This window comes from Alligator sinensis, unplaced genomic scaffold (assembly GCF_000455745.1).
Source record: "Alligator sinensis unplaced genomic scaffold, ASM45574v1 scaffold794_1, whole genome shotgun sequence".
Taxonomy (NCBI): Eukaryota; Metazoa; Chordata; order Crocodylia; family Alligatoridae; genus Alligator; species Alligator sinensis.
In genome coordinates this window covers 1,240,702-1,259,169 of record NW_005842125.1, presented here as the reverse complement: position 1 = coordinate 1,259,169, position 18,468 = coordinate 1,240,702, and the positions used below count along the sequence as shown (strand labels likewise).

Genomic DNA, 18,468 nt, shown 5'->3' with positions numbered 1-18,468 from the left:
GAAAGAGTTCCAGAGCTGAGGAGCAACAGCTGAGAATGACCTCCCAAGTGTTTTTGCCAGGTGTATGTGGCATATTGGTGGTGCTTGCAGGAGGTTACTTAGCTGAGCTTAGGGATCACAGTGGGGCATAAGGGAGAAGATGGTCCCTTTGGTATGTAGGGCCCAGACCATTTAGGGTCTTTTATGTCAAAATCGGCACTTTGAATTGCACCTGAAAAGCTTTTAGGAGCCATAACAGACTCTGGAGTTATGTACTCCTGGTAACCTATCCATGCCAGAAAGTGGGCTGCAGCAGCTGCAGCTTCCAGACAGTATTTAAGGGCAGCCCGACATAGAGCACAATGCAGTAGTCTAGCCTTGAGGTTATGAAGGCATTGATTGTTTCCACTGCTCCCATGGTTTTTTTATCTAAATCTAAGCAAGACAGTTTTTGAAGTAGAGTGATGATTTTAACTTATAGCCAGTAATATTGTTGCATTTATTCTTTTTGCATTTGTAATGTATTTAGATTTTAGATACGCTAGGCAGCTAAAAGAGTTTTCCCCATATTGCTTTACAGACTAAGGGTCTTTTTTATTTCTCTTTAATAGCTATTGAACCCCATTATAATTAACTATCCGTATCTGCAGTTTCTGACACAGTTAACAACTATCTATCTCAAATCATGTGATGTTTTTCATTAAACGATTGTCGTACAATTTGAATTATTTGAAATGACTGACAATTTTATCTTAAGACAACACAAGCTGCGTTCCAGGGGTGTTTTAACATTGTGTCCCAAACCATCCGTAGTATAAGCTAGGTAAAATATTAAAACATCCCTGGAATGCAGCCTGTGTTGTTTTAAGATAAAATTATCAGTCATCTCAAACAGTTCAAATTGTGTGAAAAACAGTGGTTTGGATTGCAGTGGTTTGGACACATCATGAGAAAGCTGGACACCCCTGCCAACACCGTAATGCAGGGCGTAGTGAAGAGAAAGAAAAAGAGGTAGACCTAAGAGCTGGGGAACCGATATTAAGGACTGAACAGGGCTTCAGCTGATGGGAGTGCACAAAGCTAGCCAAACACAGGGCAGAGTGGAGGAGGGTTGTTACAGCATTTAAGATGCCCCAGCAGTCACAGTGGCCTCGGGACTGACTGGACTGGACTTGACTTGATACTAAGGATGTAAGAAAGTCAGAGAGGTTCATTTGCTTTCATAAGGAAGAAGAAAGCTTCAAAACATTCTTTTGCCCAGTGGATTACAGCAGCAGTCCCATCCTTTGCTGGCTCTTGGACAATAATACTGAGCAAGGAGTGTACCTCAGGTTACATCATGCTTTCCTGTCAATTTCCTTTTTAACTTTTTAATTTCTTGTGGCTGTGAAAAGCATTGGAATGTCTTACAGGTAACATACTGCCTACAAGCTGTGGGTTGGGAACCATTGGATCGAAGAGTACATTATCTTATAGGTAAGGTGAGCATCTTTGTTGTTAAAGAGGGATTTTGCTAAGGAGATGCCTCCTTCCAGAGCTAATTGAAATACGAGTAAACAAACCTTTTAAGATTTGACAGTTTGATTTATTTAGTTATAATTCTAAAATTACAACTTTAGTGGGGGGTCCACTCCAAATTAGCTTGAGGGGAGAAGAGCACAATAGGTGGGAGTGAAGGAAGTGGCTTGGTTCTAACTCTATAAATGCAAATATATGTAGCAGATGCAAAGGAGGCAACAGAAATCCCCACATGTAGCCAGCTGCAGGAGGAGTTTGCATGTGTAGGGGTGAGGTTGATACAGTGACCTGTAAACTAAAACCTCTTTGATCCCAATGCATTCAGCTCAGCTGTAAAATCCTTGAGATTTACTTTTCTGAAAGCTATCAATGAATGCCCTTGTCCAAGCAGTATGTAGCCTTGCTGAATGGAAAACAGAGGAACCAGGAAGCCAGACAGTGCCAGAGAAACCAAAGAGAAAGGAATTCAAGTAAAGAAGAAAACAGGAGAGAGAGTTGGAAAGATAGTTGGAAGTGGACAATTCTACTACTGTCCAGATTAACAACAACTACTATAGCCTGACTGCCTTTTTGCCATAACATTTTCAAATGGGCTGTACACATCTAAGAATTGACCTGTTTTCCAGGTGTCCAACTTCTTTTGTTCTAAAGCCAAAAGAAATTATATTTACATTCTCTGCTTCTGTTTTTTACAACTATTCTACTCTTTCAGAGAATACTGTTTTTTAGGAAAGCATGACTGACTGAATATCAGTTTGCTGCGTGTTATTTTAATTAGCTTAATTGTTCCATAATGTTGTGCTGGTTGTGCTATATGCTTTTTGAATGGAGTATTAGGATAGACTTGTATTTATGTGTGAATTTTCTGTGTTATAGTGCATGCTTTAACATTTTTAACAGTAGACAGTATGGTTAAGTAATAAAAACAGAATTGTTAATAAGTAATATATATGCAGTGTTATGTTGCTGGAAATATAATTGTTGCATTTCCTGATATTTGATGATTAATTATAATTTTAAAATTGCAGTAGTAAATTCTGTCTGCCCAATATTGGTATTAAATGTTTCCCGTTAGACTTTGACAAACACACTTCACTAAGGCAAATTAGATAGTACAGTAACTTCAGCTCTTTGGATTACTGGTGTTACAACCCATCTGTTTCATTTGATATGGGATGAATATTTTTAGTGCAAAAGTGTTCGTGAAACTTGCTAAAATTTGTAGTTATAAAAATATTGTGGAGACTCTGGAATTGTTGAGTTTAAATTATTGTAGTTTTCTTTTGTCTCTGATATTTAATAAATGCTTTTGTTTCATTTTGGGGGGAAATGATTTTTCTGTGTTTTCAAGAAAAGACTTATTTTTCTTATTTATAGTACTCTACTGGTAATTTTTCTCTCCTTTTTAAAGTCAGTATGGCATAAACTTACTCATAGGATGGCATAAACTTACTCATTTTTGCTAAAATGTAAATAATGATTTGAGCATAAAATATTGCTTACTCCTTACCAAGCTCTTATCTTTGAATTTTCAGTATGATCGCCAAAACACTTTTATAAATTAATTTTTTTTTCTGAATGTACAATATCAATAGAAAAGGCAGACAAAACCACAGTTAACTAAAATGGCACATGCAGCTTGTAACTAACTACATTTTTTAATCTTTTTGTTTAAAAAAACTAAAAGTCTTGTATTATGGAACAGGTGATTTCAATATAGAGTGCTTTCTGTTTAATATTGTAAATTGTAGAATCATATCTCATTTCTTCTGAGTCACTGAGGGAACTAACATGGTACTGTATACATTAGTCTTGACAGATTTTCCATAGTAAGGCTGGTGTTTGAGTTACTGTCCTGAAAGATAGTTGCTTTGTCCTTGTGGAGGATTTCAGAGAAAACATAATAGCCTTGAACTTCCACTTTCCCCAGTCTTTTGCTTGAGGAGAAGAAGTTCTGTCTTTTGCTTATATAGTAAGATTTCTGTTACAAACATCTACTGGTCTGGATACTGCACATGGATTAGATCTGCCCATTTCACTTCAGAGGAGGAAATTTAGGCTTCCTCCCTTTTCCATCCTTTTGATTCAGAAGTCTCTGCTGGATTAGTGAAGCACCACATTCCAACATTTCTTTATTCTGTCTCCATCTGAGAGCAGCTTAAGACTTGTTGCTCCCAACCACAAACCACTGTCATTTGTGAGAGTTTTTTCTCGCAGTCTGCTGGCACTTCAGATAATACATATTTTCAGTAATCAGAACCTGTTGGTCTTCCTTTTAGAGAAGCCTGAGGATCCTGTATGCTGAATCTTCATTCCTTCTGGTTCCCTTCCTCAGAATGTGTCTCACAGTGACCTAGCTCTGCCTGCCTTTTTAGCACACCTTAACTGGCCTTCCTGAACAATGCAGCAGAGCGGTCTAACCCATACCGCCAGCCTGCCTGTGCCAGCAGACCATCCAAATAGCTGGAATCCACAGGAAAAGGTAAGCCCAAATTTCCCTCCTTCCTTCCTCCATTCTTCACATGTATGCCAGAGGAACAAGAGTTAGCTGTCTTATTTAGTCTGCCAGCAATTCTCTGCAATGTAGCAGGAAGTGGGGTAGGAGCTCAAACTATCAGCCAGCCACTGCTGGTAGAAATTTCAGTGGCTGAAAATTCAGTCCAAGGGGGAAGAAGTGGCACAGCAATGAAATCATTATTACCTATCTGCAATGCAGTACATTTTAGAATGAGGGAAGGTTCTCTTTCACTAGTGTTTCCACTCAGCTCTTGTAGTCTTGCAATTTCAGCCTGTTTTGGCAAATGTTGTTCTTTTGTCTTATCAGTGACCGCAGGCTGACTTATCCACATATACCTGTAGGAAGTGTTAGTGGTTTCCATGCTCTGTAGGGCTTTTGAGCCTTGAGGTGATAATATCTGTTTAGAATTTGGTGTCAGATTCCTGTCTGGATTACTACTTGGAAGATAATCAACATTCTCTTCTTGCAGTCTGTTCTACCATTGGAGTTTCTGCCAAATCACATGAAGAATCAGAAATATTCTAAGGGAAACTTAGGTCAGAAGGCCTGAAACCAATCTAATTTCATAGGGAAATTACTCTAAATTTGAGAACAACCAAAGAAGAAGGACATTTTTCAACTGTTTATCTCATCACAGTGTGTTTGCTACTGTGCTGTTCTATTTTGAAAAGCAATAATGAAAAGTTATTAATAAACGTTTCTGTATTTCGGTTGCTCTAGTTCAGGTTCAGAGAGGATCAATGCTTTATCCTTTAAATATTTTCCTTTCTCTATTATCTGGTCTGCTATGAGTTCCAGAAGATTTTAAGGCTAAAGCATTATGAATCAGTGGTTCTGAGTGAATATGAAAGAAAAGTTTATACATAATACTTTTCAAAGAAGGTAAATAGTTTGATGGGGGGTGGGGGGGCAAGGTGTGATGGCTACAATTGTAAGTGGCTTGCGTCATCTCTTCAGAATTACCTTGGTCCAGAGTACACCAGGAAGAAGATGATTTTTAAGATCCCTGGAACATGTACCATCTTTATCTTTGTTACATTATTGATACCCTTTTTGATGCATCTAGTTAATTTTGGAGAATCGGAGAAATCTTTCTCAGGGTTTAAGCCTGGCTGATCTGCCTGCTCATTCTCTATGAAACTTTTAAATCAGCGTTGAAAAAAACCTTGTCACAAAAAATAGCGTAGTTTCTTATGGAACATAAAGTAATTTCTGCTGTTTTATTCTAACCTCTGTCTTGCAGAGCACAAGTTTCTTCTTCAGCCCAAACATAAACAAAATAATAATGTAAATTGGTCCAATTAGGACACCTTAAAACGTAGGATAAACTAAATAAATAAATAAAGCTTAGGTTAAACTTTATTTTCTCATCCTAGACTGCTTCCATTAGATGCATTCTAAATGTAACAAAAAAGATTTAAAGAGATTTTTCTCTTCTTTTGTAATATGCTCATGAAATTTCAGGACACCTTGTATATGATAGGATCTTGACATAGAAGCCAAAAGCCAAGAAACATTCTCAGAGTGTCACCCAGGTACTTGTTTACATTGTTTCTAGTCTCTATGAACGTAGATAGTCAGTTCTTATTTGGGCTCTATTGGTAGTAAAGAGATGATTCAGAATGAGAAATATTCCATTACTGATTCAAGAAATACCCTCACTTTTGCTTGTTCTCAAGATAATATAGTGCTCAAGAACCAGCTTCCATCCTCTGTAATGTTACCTGAGCTGATGGAGCTCAGCTGAAATTAGCAATTACATTGATCTGCAACTGAAAATGTACTTAAAATAAACTTTTTTTTTGTTGTCAAATAACTGCTAACAGTGATTCATAATCTTTAAAAGATCTTTATATTGCCACTTCATCTAATCTACCTTAGAACTCTTCTTAACACAATTCAACTGAATTTCTATTCTGATTTCTAAAAATTAAGATTTAAACACTTTATTTTCCCATATGCTGTATAGGTAGTCTTCACAGGACTTGGAATTCAGACTCTGTTGATACTGTGTACATAAAAATCCTGTGTAGTATTTTTCAGTTTTTCCTTTCAAGAAAATAACTCTAATTTATCTGAGACTGATACTGCCTCCGAATGGTTTGCAATGCTATTGGATCCCTCCTTCATAAAATTCCCACGACCATTTTATTCCATGTCAGAAGCCAAAAAGGCTTACATAAAGTGCTAGAAGGAACAAAGAGTGTAAATCTGATCAATAAGGTCTTCACAGTCCTTTCATTCAGAAATGAAGGACCATCCGTCAGAGTACTAAATGAATAGGTCATGGCAATTCTCAAAGCCAGCTAAATCAGTTATTCCATTCTGGCACAGACAAGCAGGAGTAATATTTGGATATTTTTTCACATATATATATTCCTCAAGCCATTTTCTCTTTCCTCATGATAGGTTTGTAACTAAGAACAACAGAATTGTTTGGCTTGTACTTTGCTTCTGACACTTGCATTCTTAGGCATGGAAGATGGACACCTTTTCCCTTCAGTGCACAGATAGGCTCATATATTGACTTCTCTTTTGTCTTATTTGGTAAGTTTAGACTGAGCGTGACAGTAGTCATGTAATTACTGTACTGGCTTCATGATAGATTCCAGAAGCTTATAATGATTATGGTTTCTTGTGCCTGGAAGTTGCTGATTTCTCTATTCATTGGCCCCCTCCCTTTATCTTCTCAGTCAGCCCCAGACTCTGATATTCAAAATTTGATTTGTTCAGAGTTTCTTTTGAAATTAAAAAGCTGTCCTTAGCCAAACTATACAAAATTATTTGGTACTAAGCACCTGAGCCTAAATCTGTTTCAGAAGAGGTTTGTCAGAGGCATTCTCTGAGGAAGATCTGTCTTTCTGTTTATTTCTTTTTGTTTCCTTTTAACTATTTTCAGTCAGGAGACTTAGCAAATCAAACAGCTGTCAATTAATTAACCAAACTTCAATTCTTCCTATGAAAGATATAGATTTTTAGATTTTTACTTCTGACACAACCCCAAAATGGTAGAGTTTGATATAAACACTATTATTGTTCATCTTTATTTTCCCTATGCTTGAAAATCTTTGTAAATGCATCTGTCATCACACTTTAAATGCTAACTGTGTTTTACAAAATATCTGAAGTAGACCAAAGGGTGATACTTTTTTTTTTTCTCAAAAAGGAGTCTCAAAATAGGGTTGAAGTCTCTTGTACACAATTTCTTAATAAATTGTGTCAAACCAGGTATGTCAGGTATCCAATGTGTGACCCCTTTGCAGGTACTAAAACATGCTCTGCTGGATGCTCCTGAAAGTCTTCAGCTGAATTTTATAATCCACTGAGACTTGCACTTGAGCTATGGAATCTCTTCACTGTATATAACTGATACTCATTCCTCAAGCTTTGGGACTGCAAGACTAACCATTAAGCAAGAAAATAATGTTAAGAATTCTAAAAATAAATGTAATTTTTTCATTTTCATATGGATATTTATATAGTCTTGTATTTTCTCCCTTGTAAGAACTGGTACTTCCTGCTTGCTGTTTTCTGTGAACGGTGTCCAGACCAGTGAATGCCCATATGTAAGATACAGACTTTTTCCATTATTATGATTTCCAGTTTTTATGATGAATGGCATCCATTAGTCTTGAGACCTTCCCAAAGAAGCAATATTTTTGCTAAATATATTGCAGATTTTGCACATTTTAAATAATACCAATGTCTGTAAAGGGATATTAATGTTTTCTATTTAGCTTGCAGAATTTTCAGATCTTGAAGTAGTGTCCTGGAATTGCGAGGGAGGAAGGGGGGAGAATGCCAGTAGGATAGCAGGAAAAGTACTTAAAATCAAATGGGCAGAAGGAAGTGTCTTCATTGTAAAGAAATGACCATGCTTAACCTATGAATAGTGTCAGGATCGCTGGGTGCCATGCATTATGAGAAATAAGTATTACAGGTAAGGAAACTAATGTTTTATTTTTATTGCCCTGGTAGATGTTACCTGCTTCAACTGCTCTAAGGGTTATATCTTTATTTTCAGTTTTACTTGAGACTGGTATTGAGATCAAAGTTGTCTCTTTGGTATTTGCATCTATGCATAAATATTCTCTAGCAGAAATAGGACTGTGGGTTCTATACATTTTGGGGGGATTTTAAATGAACACTTTAAAGTTGAATTTCAGATTTTACACTTTTTTCCCCAGTATTTTCTGGATTTTTCCTTTTGAGAATTTTTCATTAAACATCTGGTGAATCTGGTGTTATTATGGTGATACAATCAGATTATATACATGGCTAGCTGTGTTTCATGCATTGTCCTCATGAAAGTCCAAGGTTGATAGTTTTCCTAACAAGACTCAAGTTCTTCCTCAAATTAAGTCATAGACTTTTGTAGAACATCTAACTGCGTATGTAAAATTATCCCTGTCTGTTGTGCAGTAAGATAGCGTGGGAATGCTCCAGTGCATAAGAGTGTATTGGTCTGAAAATAGTCCTCCCTGTCATGTTTTGTTTCCTTCTTTATTTTCTTACATTGTAACAGATAATAAAAACAGGACAAGCAGAGTAACTCCTAAGAACAGGGAAGAATGTTGAAATCAGTAACATTTTAGGAGTGTCCAGCTCCTTGGAATCTTAACTTGTAGTGCCATATATCTGGTGAATAGTGAGCAGCTCCCTTACTGTTTGATCTTTGTCATTTTTGTTGGTGAAGGGGAGCAGAGACTGAATAAATCTGATGCTAAGTAATATCTGTAATGCCTAGAATGGGATTTAAATTAAAACTGGGTGTTTCAGTGGCAACAGTGGTATAAAAGTGGATTACCTATAGGATTGTTTAAGTTCACTGATGCTCAATTTAGTCACTCCATTTAATCCTAGACCATCTCAAACAATACAGAAAATTAAATGAGTACAAGCCTGTTCCATTTTCTACTGTAAAACTCCTGCAAGTGTTAACATTTTACTTTAGTAGATCTATTTCTTTCTTTCTGTCTGTGTAAATCATTTCCTGCCACTCCAAAAATAGGTATGCTGAATTTATGCACAAATTCATCTGCTAAAGATTTAGTATCAATTTATTTACAGTATTAATAGGCAGCTTTCATACTTACTACATTTAGGCTATGAAACAGCTACCTACTGCATTCAATATTGTAAAAGCCTAAAAACAAGATGCACCAGCCAATCTCCTATATCGGGGGTGGGCAGTTATTTGGAGTAGAGAGGCACACCTCTCCCTCTCTTCCCCTCTCCATTACACCCTCCCTCCCAGGGCTGCTGCCAATGCAGAAGCCTGAACCCGCCTGCAGCTGTAGCACCCCCCCACCGCCTAGAGCACCACCCCAGAAGCTGCCAGCTGCATTTGGGCAGCTTTGGACACAGCCAGCAGCTGCTGGGTTCTGACCAGGGTGTGGGGTGTAGACGGACAACTAAAACTGCAGATAGGTAGACTCTGTCTTCTGGGGAGAAGCATGCTACAGCTATGAGCAGGTTCATGCTTCTGCATCCACACTGGTGGCAGCCCTGGCCCAGAGAGAGAGAGAGAGCATGAGTGAGCCCCTGGCACACAAGAAACAGCTCCAGCCACCCAGCACCATGTGACTGCCAGCCATGGGCTGGATCCATTCACTTGGTAAGCACCTGCCAGCAGGCCACCCCTGTCCTGTATCATATACTCTCTGAAATTATCTCTAAGTTAACTCAACAACCCCTAGGATTTTAAGCAGTTTCTTAAACCCCTGGTAAACATTAATTTAATTGCACAAAGGGATCTGGCGAATTGTATTCCAGATCCCAGAAATAGCATTCAAGATCTGGTGTGGCAGGACCACATTAGTGGAATCTGGATGAAATTCCTTAGATCCCATTTCACATCTGTCAGGGTTTAGGGAACCTGCACCTGTAATGCAGCTGCATTTGCACCTTGTAAACATACCACCATGTGAAGAGCTCCCTGGTCCTGGGTTCCTTGTGTGCTCGGAACTTCAAAAGGTACTTGGGGAGCTCAGGATTGGGGAAGTCCCCGATCCTGAGCTCCCTACATTGGAACCTTTAAAAGGCACTTTAAATTCTTCTTTAAACTTGCTGGTCCCTGTGCATGATAAAGCAGTTGAACAGAAGGCATATTAATTGTTTGATAAATGTAACATTTGCCAGGGTTCTAATTTTTCCCTCCTTCCCAAACCCTGCACCACAATTTAGTAGGCAAAACAAGTACCCTGTCATTTTCCATTACTACTTTTAATTTATTTCAGAAGATTCAGTTTCCACTACAGATTGTAATTAGATTGATGTTTCTTTTACCAGAAGCTAATCAATATGTTACATTTTTGTAAATATTGAAGACTGGTACAAGTTCAAAAATGGAGAGGAAAACCCTTCATGAAACCTTTTTTTAAAAGGAACAAAAAAGAGTGGGAAAGAAGGACGGTTGTGGATGTATAAAGCAGTAGATTTTTCCACAACTGAGAGGCAAAAACATACCCTTATTTGTAGCAATAGCAACTGGTCTATTCTGATGTTCAATCAAAATTGGATGTAATATTTCAGATCTAGTTTCCTACTTCAGTAAAGCCTCTAAGTTTACACCTACTAGAACTTCACTGTCTATTTCTGTCAATCTCTACCATATCTTTTGAAATCTTTTTTTGATATATGATCATAGAAATACAGGGACAGATTAAATTTGCATGAGGTGGAATTGCTGAGTTGCTAACATATTAATTTTAAAGTTTAGGTTTGTTTTGATGATCACAATGCTTGTTTTTTTTCACCTGGATATAGTTATTGGGATCTGATTTGTAAAATCAGTACCCCTTTGGTTGACATTTAGCACTGTTAAAAACTAAGTTATTTTCAGAAGATTTTACTTCAGAGATATGGGGAAAGTTCCTATATTCCTTGTTGCTTGAAACAACAGTTTTCTTTGTCTTCAAGTTTGGTTATATAATAATAGCAATCTCAGTTCTGTGATTATTGTTCCTAAAATGAAGCCAATGTATTATTAGAATGTGAATTGCTTTCCATTGATACTCAGAAGGATGGTATCGCTTCTATATACTTACTGTACACACTCACCAATTTCTTAGTTTTCTAAGAGCAGGTCATATCTACACAACGTGTACCAGTATTAGGGGACCATGTGGTAATTCATCAGTCTTTAATGCAATTATAAAAGCAATTCTAGCTTATCATTAAAATTAAATTTTAATTCTGTTTCTCATCCAGCGGAAAGTCTTGTTTTGACTAAAGCTTTTCTGTAAATGGTTTGATCAGTGCTTTATACTGGTTATGAAACAGCTAACATGCCAATGAACACTAGAAAGTGTAAACTTGTTTATAATCAGGTGTGAGAAGACCTATTTCCGTATGTCTGATATAGCCGTATTTGCAGCATAGAGAGGACATTATTTGTGACTGGTTTTTAATTTACTATAGTATTTTTTACTGTTTCTGAACTACTTCAGGATTTTGAATTACAAAGTTAAGACCAGTTGATAACCTGAATGCCACCATTTCTTAAACTGTGGAAGAAAACTCCAGCAACTTTTTGGTTGAATGTTGTTTTGTTGATTAGAGATTGATTGTTGGAAAGATACTTGATAATAATTTACTTTCTTTTGTCAGGCATTTAAGATGTGTTATACTATATACCTGTAATTTTAGAAATTAGTATTTAATGTAAAACATGTGTTTCCCCTACAGAGAAGATGGTGAACTAGAAGATGGTGAAATTGATGATGCAGGATTTGAAGAAGTTCAGGAAGAACAAGATACAAAAGGGGAGGATAAACAGAAAAATGAAAAAACACATAGGAAATCACGGAAGAAACGCAAAAAAGAAAAGGAAAAGAAAAAATCAAAAAGGAGGAGACGGGATAAACATAAGGTTAGGAAATGCAAACCAAAATATCAGAGCTACTGACCGTAACTTTAAGTTTGACTTTTTCGTCCAGGAACATATGTTCTGTCACTAATAATGTTGGGAAACTTCTTTGGATGCTATGTGAATGATAAAAAAAAATTTGATATTGTATGAATGAATGAAGTTTTTCTGGAGGACCTAACTAACCAAGGTATTTTGCTTAAACATGTTGGGCAGATTTCACTTTCGAGAACGCAACTCCACTAATTTCTATTGCAAGTAATTTATCGATGGCAAAGAAATAATAGATCAGTAATATTTCTGGTTGTTGTGTATTAAAAGTGATAGTTTCAGAAACTTAACTGCTAATTTTAATAAACACAGTTTCATATTTTTTTTGCTTTCACTGTACCATGATCATGTTTCAAAAGTTGGTTCTATTTTGAAAAGATTCTACTTGAACTTAACTTTCTCCTGATGAGATAATTTACAAATTTTAAGTAAAAAAGCATTCCCTGTTTGAGTAGGGGGGAATCCATAGATTGCATTTTGTATATAGCTGGTTCCCCCTGTAGTCCAGACTGTATGGGTATTTTACAAAGAACAGGAAAGACACATTCTTAAGTCATAGAAAATGTAGGTTTCTGAACCAGTAAACATTAGCAGAGATAATTAGGAAAAAATGCAGTTTGAGTTTTCACATTTACTAAAAAAAAAAATAAACTCAGAGTATTCCCAGTTAATGATATCCTTCTGAGATCATATAATCAAGAATTGTATACTTCTGTTCTCCACGGCTTCTTCTTATGAACTATTTATGAGTGAAATGAGCTTTAGTCAAATAAACTTGTTGTTTCCTTAGTTTGTAAATTAACTTGAGCTACCTTCATGTATGATTAATATACCAGCTCGGTATCAAGTCAGATATCAGAACACTAGAAAAAAAATGCAGATGTCATGTATTCATTATGTTATTATTAGATTAGTTCCTGTTAAGATTTAGCTGAGTTGTAACTTGTTCAGAAACTCTCTCCTTCCTGTTGCTTGTGCTTTTCCATGATTTTTTTGGCAGTATGCCAGAACAATATCTGACAAATATTCTAATGAGTTAGGGTGTTAGCAGCTGAGCAGTAACACCCTCTATACTGAGAGGAATGTCTGAGAGCTGACAATAGCAGCTGGGGATTGCTGGGAAATTGGACTTGAGCTTCTCCTACACAATTTCCATTGACCGCATATCCTGGACTTGACGCATGGCTCCAGTGTCCCATCTCCCGTCAGGGAGTCCCACTAAATACTTTGGTTTCCTTTGTCTCATCCTTTATTACATTCTCTTCCCCATTCAGTAAAGGACTTACATTTTCCTCTTATAGAATAATTTCTTCTTGTTGTTCGCTTTTACATCCCTTGCTAGCTGTATCTCAGTTTGTTTCTTGATCTTCATGATTTTTCTCCCTACATGCCCCTGCTATACTTTTATAAGATTATTTGGATTTTGAGCTCTTGTTTCAGGAGACTCAGGCATTGGTCAGTCACTGCAGTTATTTCCATAACCTTACATTTAAAAAAAGATATAATGGGGAATCTATGATGGAATTGTTTGTAACAGAAATTGTTTATTGTTTCAATAATATAAATTTTAAATTAACTTACTGTAATTATCAGATGAAGACAGCATACTAATGTTCATCTCTAGAGTTTTAACAAAGCCAAATCCAGACTTCAGTGCAAGCAGCAGTGGTGCTGGGTTGATGCCACCATTGCTTCCCCCATCCCCTGCTGCTGGTCTTCATACCTGGGAATTCAACAGCAGGCCCCACCCTTGCTTGTCCCGGCCCCTCTAGGAGCCCTGTAGACTGAGTGAAATAGTTCTCTTTGCTGGGTCTTTGACACCCGTGGTGTACACCAAGTGAGGGATACTTCTTCAACAGGAGCATTACCAGGTGATAAAGAAACAGGTCTTGGAGACCTGTAGAAATCTTTAGCTATGGACAGACATTACCTTTATAGTGCTATATATGCAATGCTACAGTAAGTGAGAGGACAAGCATGCTCTCCTCCTCCTTCCCTGCCGCCGCGCGCGCCGCCCCCCCCCCGCCACAGTGCTCTACAGAAATGGTGGAAGCACTACTGAAATTGTTCCATCATGGAACAAGAACTTCTCTGTAGCACAATATGTAACAATTGTTCAGCACACCGTAGAAGCTACAGAAGTTCTCTTCGTCTGCCAGCATCTCACAGTGCTCCCTTTTTTCCTCACCCTTCCAAGGGGGAGAGTGGGAGAGCCAGATGCACAGTCACTGAGTGCAGCCCCAGAAGAACATAATCTGCACATGCAGCCACCTGCCTCCTCCCCTCCCCCTGGCACTGCAGGCTGCATCTCGGCTCTGCTCACAATACAAGCCTGGTTCTAGGTCCCTGCTTATTGACAGCCTAGTCCTCAAGAGAGCTGCCCTCAACCAAGGAGCTCTGTGCATCATTTTGCACCTTGTAGCACTACATTTTTCTAGTGCTTCAAAGTGCTGTGGCAAGTGTAGTGCTACAAATGCATTTCTCTCTGTGGCCTTTGTGACAGTGCTCTAGCAGTACACGAGGCACTGACAGCCTGGGCCTTTGATCCCAAATGCAGCCGCTTTCCCCCTCCCCCCGACAAACACACTTACTTAACAGGCTTCCAGAGTGGCTAAGAAGACAACAAGGTCCTCATATTAGACACTTTTGCTTGAAGTAGAGGTTCAGCTTAGACCCGAAATGAGAGAACAGGGCATTGTCTCCCTTCAGAAATCCCTTGCAGTGTAGGAAGCCCTGTAAATAATGCCTCCAACCCTTTTTCCCATGATGAGTTCAGTTAGTCTAGGAGAGGAGATAGAGGAGTTACCCAGGTAACTCCTGGGTATTCCCTGTGGATTCCAGGAGCCCCACTTCAGGGCAACAGCTGCAATCCTAGAAAAGGGGGGGGTTGTAAATGGGCAAGTTCAGACTCTGCTCTACTCCTGCCATGGACAGAGACTTGCCCCCTGTGCTTTGGAAGAACACTGGTTCCCAGAAAGGACCCAGGGAGAACAAGGGATGCCTCTGCAAGCCCCCCAGCCTGATTTGCAACTAAAATTTGTAGTGTCCACATTTCTTCCCACTCTTTAATCTGTCCTCCAGTAGGCAGGTGCAGCTTTGACAACATGTTTTCTTGATGAGAAGGATTCATCCTTCACAAAAAAACAGGAAGCCAGGAAAAGTATATACTGCTCAGATGGCAAGAGTTCTGAAAATCCATTCTTTGGCAGACCTTCCCACCTTGCGAAGTGGAGCTGCTGTTGCAGCCCATTTGACAGCCTCATTAGAGTGCAGCACTCTAACCCCCTAAAAAAAAGTGTTGGAAGAGACTTAAGTATCGTACCATTGTAGCTGTGAATGTTTACAACCTCTCACTTTCTGTCGGAACCAGGAAGGAGATTGACACAGCAAGATACCATTCTGGATCCTCTCTGAGAACAGAGAGGTAGAACAAAATCAATTGATAATGTTAATGGATATGGTTGGCCAGTCTTTCCTTTATTTTATATGCTAACTAGCATATATGCAATATATTTTGATTTTACTTACCAAAAAGTGTATAATTTGCTTAGCTTTCAACACAATACTTGTTCCAGTGAGTTGCCTGTTGCTTACCTGCACACTAGTGAAATGTATTGACCACTTAAATAAATAGTATCTTTTAGCTTTGTAATCTAATTCTAACTAAGTTATATTCCAGTTAATTAAATGTAAACTGCAACTGTAATTTTGCCACGAGTTACTTCATAACTAAGTGTGCTCCATTAACTGCACTAGAAACAACAAAGGGGAAAAAGCACTATTCACATTATGCTAGGATAAATGCACAGCCTTTTTTCAGTCCTGAGGGCTATGTACTTAAGTGGGCAACCTGGAGTCCCTTGTATAAGAATACTATGGTAATAATGTTGGGTTTTGTTTTTCAGCATAATTCACCCTCTAGTGATGACAGTTCAGACTACAGTCTTGACTCCGACATTGAACGTACAGAAAGATCACATAAGAAGGGGAGCAGTCTGTACAGAGATTATGATTCTTCATTCCTTCAGGTATAACATATAAAACTATTTTTTTCTCTCTTCCATTTAGCTACAGTTTCTAAGTAATGCATTTATTATATTATATTTGTAAATGCATGCAAATCATAATATCCATCCTGAAAGCTCTCTCTGGAAATTCATTTAGATCTCATTTCTCTTGGGTGATATTTTATTAACAAGTCTATCCCACGTTACTAGGGTAGTTTTATTTTACAGTTTAACGTTTGATGGCAGGAATTCCACTAGTACAGACAAATGGGGAATATTCTCTCTTTTTTTCAGTCAGGTAGGAAAGTATTGATCAGAATAAAAAATACATTTCATTTCTGCTTTTCCCAATCCATGGAAGAATTATTTTTAAATTCTGGGAAGAACGTTATCCCTCTAGTTAATAAGGTAGGTATTGACTTAAGTACTTTTGAGTATGGCAATGACTTTGAAGAAGCCAGCAGTGCGGAAGCAGCAGCAGCATGGATGCAGCTTCCGGCTGGGTAGGAGGGAGTTGAGAAAAGTGGTGGCAACATGGGCATAAGCAGAGCCTGCTGACATACCACAGAAGCCACCTGACTTGTATCAAACTGGAGCTGGGATATTCTGTCCTGCAGCTTGAAAAGGTTGCCAGCTGCAGGCTTACATACTAGGAAATGAAAATGTCAATAACAAAGAATGAGTTTCTTACGTAGTATTTACTTGTTCGTAACTACAGATCCACTCACGTTTTCATCCTCATTTCTATTACTTTGGTAATTAAAACAGATCTATGCATATATGTTTCCTTTTAATTCAGTTTTAAAAATGTATTGTTTTTTTCTGTAATAGAGCATAAGCTTTTTTTAAAAAAACCTTTTTGGTGTAGCTGTTAACAAGCACTTTGCTTTTATATTTGTCCTTATAAAGTCTGTATCTTGACAAATAAATCTTAGGATATATAAGCTAATGTAAATGGAAGTTGATAAATTAATTTCAGGAATTCTTTTGTTATATGGATAACTTTTCTGGAACTTCAGTCTCAATAGAAATATTTCCATGTTTTTTATTTATTTTTAATGGAATAACATTTCCCCCTACAGTGCAATAAAACACAGGAGTTGATGCAGCAGTTTAAACCAATGTCCAGTTAAGGCATTTTTCAATCTCTGACAGATTAAATGTATTGGATGCTTCAAACAGCAGTGTAAAAAGACACATATCATACCTGTGAGAGAAACCATTTCCACAACTAATGCAGGCAATGTTCAGCTTGTTCCTGAAGTGCAGGGGGTTGATATTCTGTTGAATTTTATTCATAAATAAAATATACACATTTTTATTAACAGTTTTCAGGGACCTCAGCAACGTGGAATAGAGAGTCACACTTAAGCCACCAAGCCCACTTATGTGCCTAATAGATGTAATGGAATGTGGCACTTTTTGAATGCATCCACTTTACAGAAAGAGAGAGGTTTTTACTGACATCATGCCACCTTTTCTTCATTTTTTTAAAAAGAATTTTGTTATGGGTCCAAAACTGTATTCGGTGAGTGTGTCTACACATGCATTTGATCTGGGAGCACTTTACTCATGAGTAAATGCTCCCAGGCATGCAGCTACACATGCAGTGTCTCAGGTGCTGACAGGAAGCACAGGGCCAGGAGACGGCTGTCTTCTGGCAGGGCGTGGCTGTTGCTGGTGTGGGGACAATATCCCCCTGCCCCAGCAGCAGGGAGCTCCTGGCCCCAGCTCCTGATCAGGGGTAGGGGACTTGGAAAGAGCTGCAGGGGAGGAGCAAGTTTCAGCCCCCTGCACCAATCCACCGGTGAGGCAGCCAGCAGTGAGCCCCTGACTGGGAGGTGAGGCTTTCCCAGCACTGGCCCTGCGACAATGGAGCTGGCGCTGGGATATAAGGATCTCCCAGCCCAGGACCTATGATCACCGAGCAGGGGCTGGGAGCTCCCTGCTGCCAGGGCAGGGGGACATTGTCCCTATGCCTCAGCAGCAAGCAGCTTCCAAAGGGGTGAGAGATTGTTCTCTGCCCTGCTGCCTGGTTGACCAGAAGCACATTCGCTCCCGGTCAGGGGACTACATGTGTGCTATTGTGCAGTTACTAATCTCAAGTAAATACGCTACTTGCATTTGCAGGTAGCAGATTTACTCATGATTAGAGCCAGTTACTGTACAGTAAGCATCTGCATGTGTAGATGCAGAGACTTGCTGCTTAGTAATTAGCTGTACTGCACAGTAGAGCATCTCCTGTAGATGCATCCAGTATGTATAGTTCTAGAATACTAATGCTTTGAAGGCCAGTGTTCTGGAGAGACTTTTCTGTTCTCTTTTGTTGCACTGTGACACCATTAGAAATCTTGAATACAGGACATCTAATTGTGAATAAACAAACTGAACTTTTCAACAATGATACTTGTTTATGCAAATCAAGGAAACAACTTTGAACTAGTTAAGCACTTGAAGCGAAAGTGATAATTTAAAAGTAATTGTTTTCTAAAGTGTGTAAGGGTTATGTGTGCGTATCTGTGTAT

General features: G+C 38.4%; 1 protein-coding gene across 1 annotated transcript in view; it reads left to right on the top strand.

Moving 5' to 3' along the window:
- The first annotated feature begins 7,670 nt into the window (after positions 1–7,670).
- The window catches only part of ZC3H6 (zinc finger CCCH-type containing 6), a 44,585-nt gene continuing 33,787 nt past the window's right edge, over positions 7,671–18,468 (top strand). The window contains 3 exon segments of the mRNA XM_025205687.1: positions 7,671–7,955; positions 11,705–11,888; positions 15,842–15,975. Coding sequence (XP_025061472.1) covers positions 7,936–7,955; positions 11,705–11,888; positions 15,842–15,975 — 338 coding nt within the window. The 5' untranslated portion in view covers positions 7,671–7,935.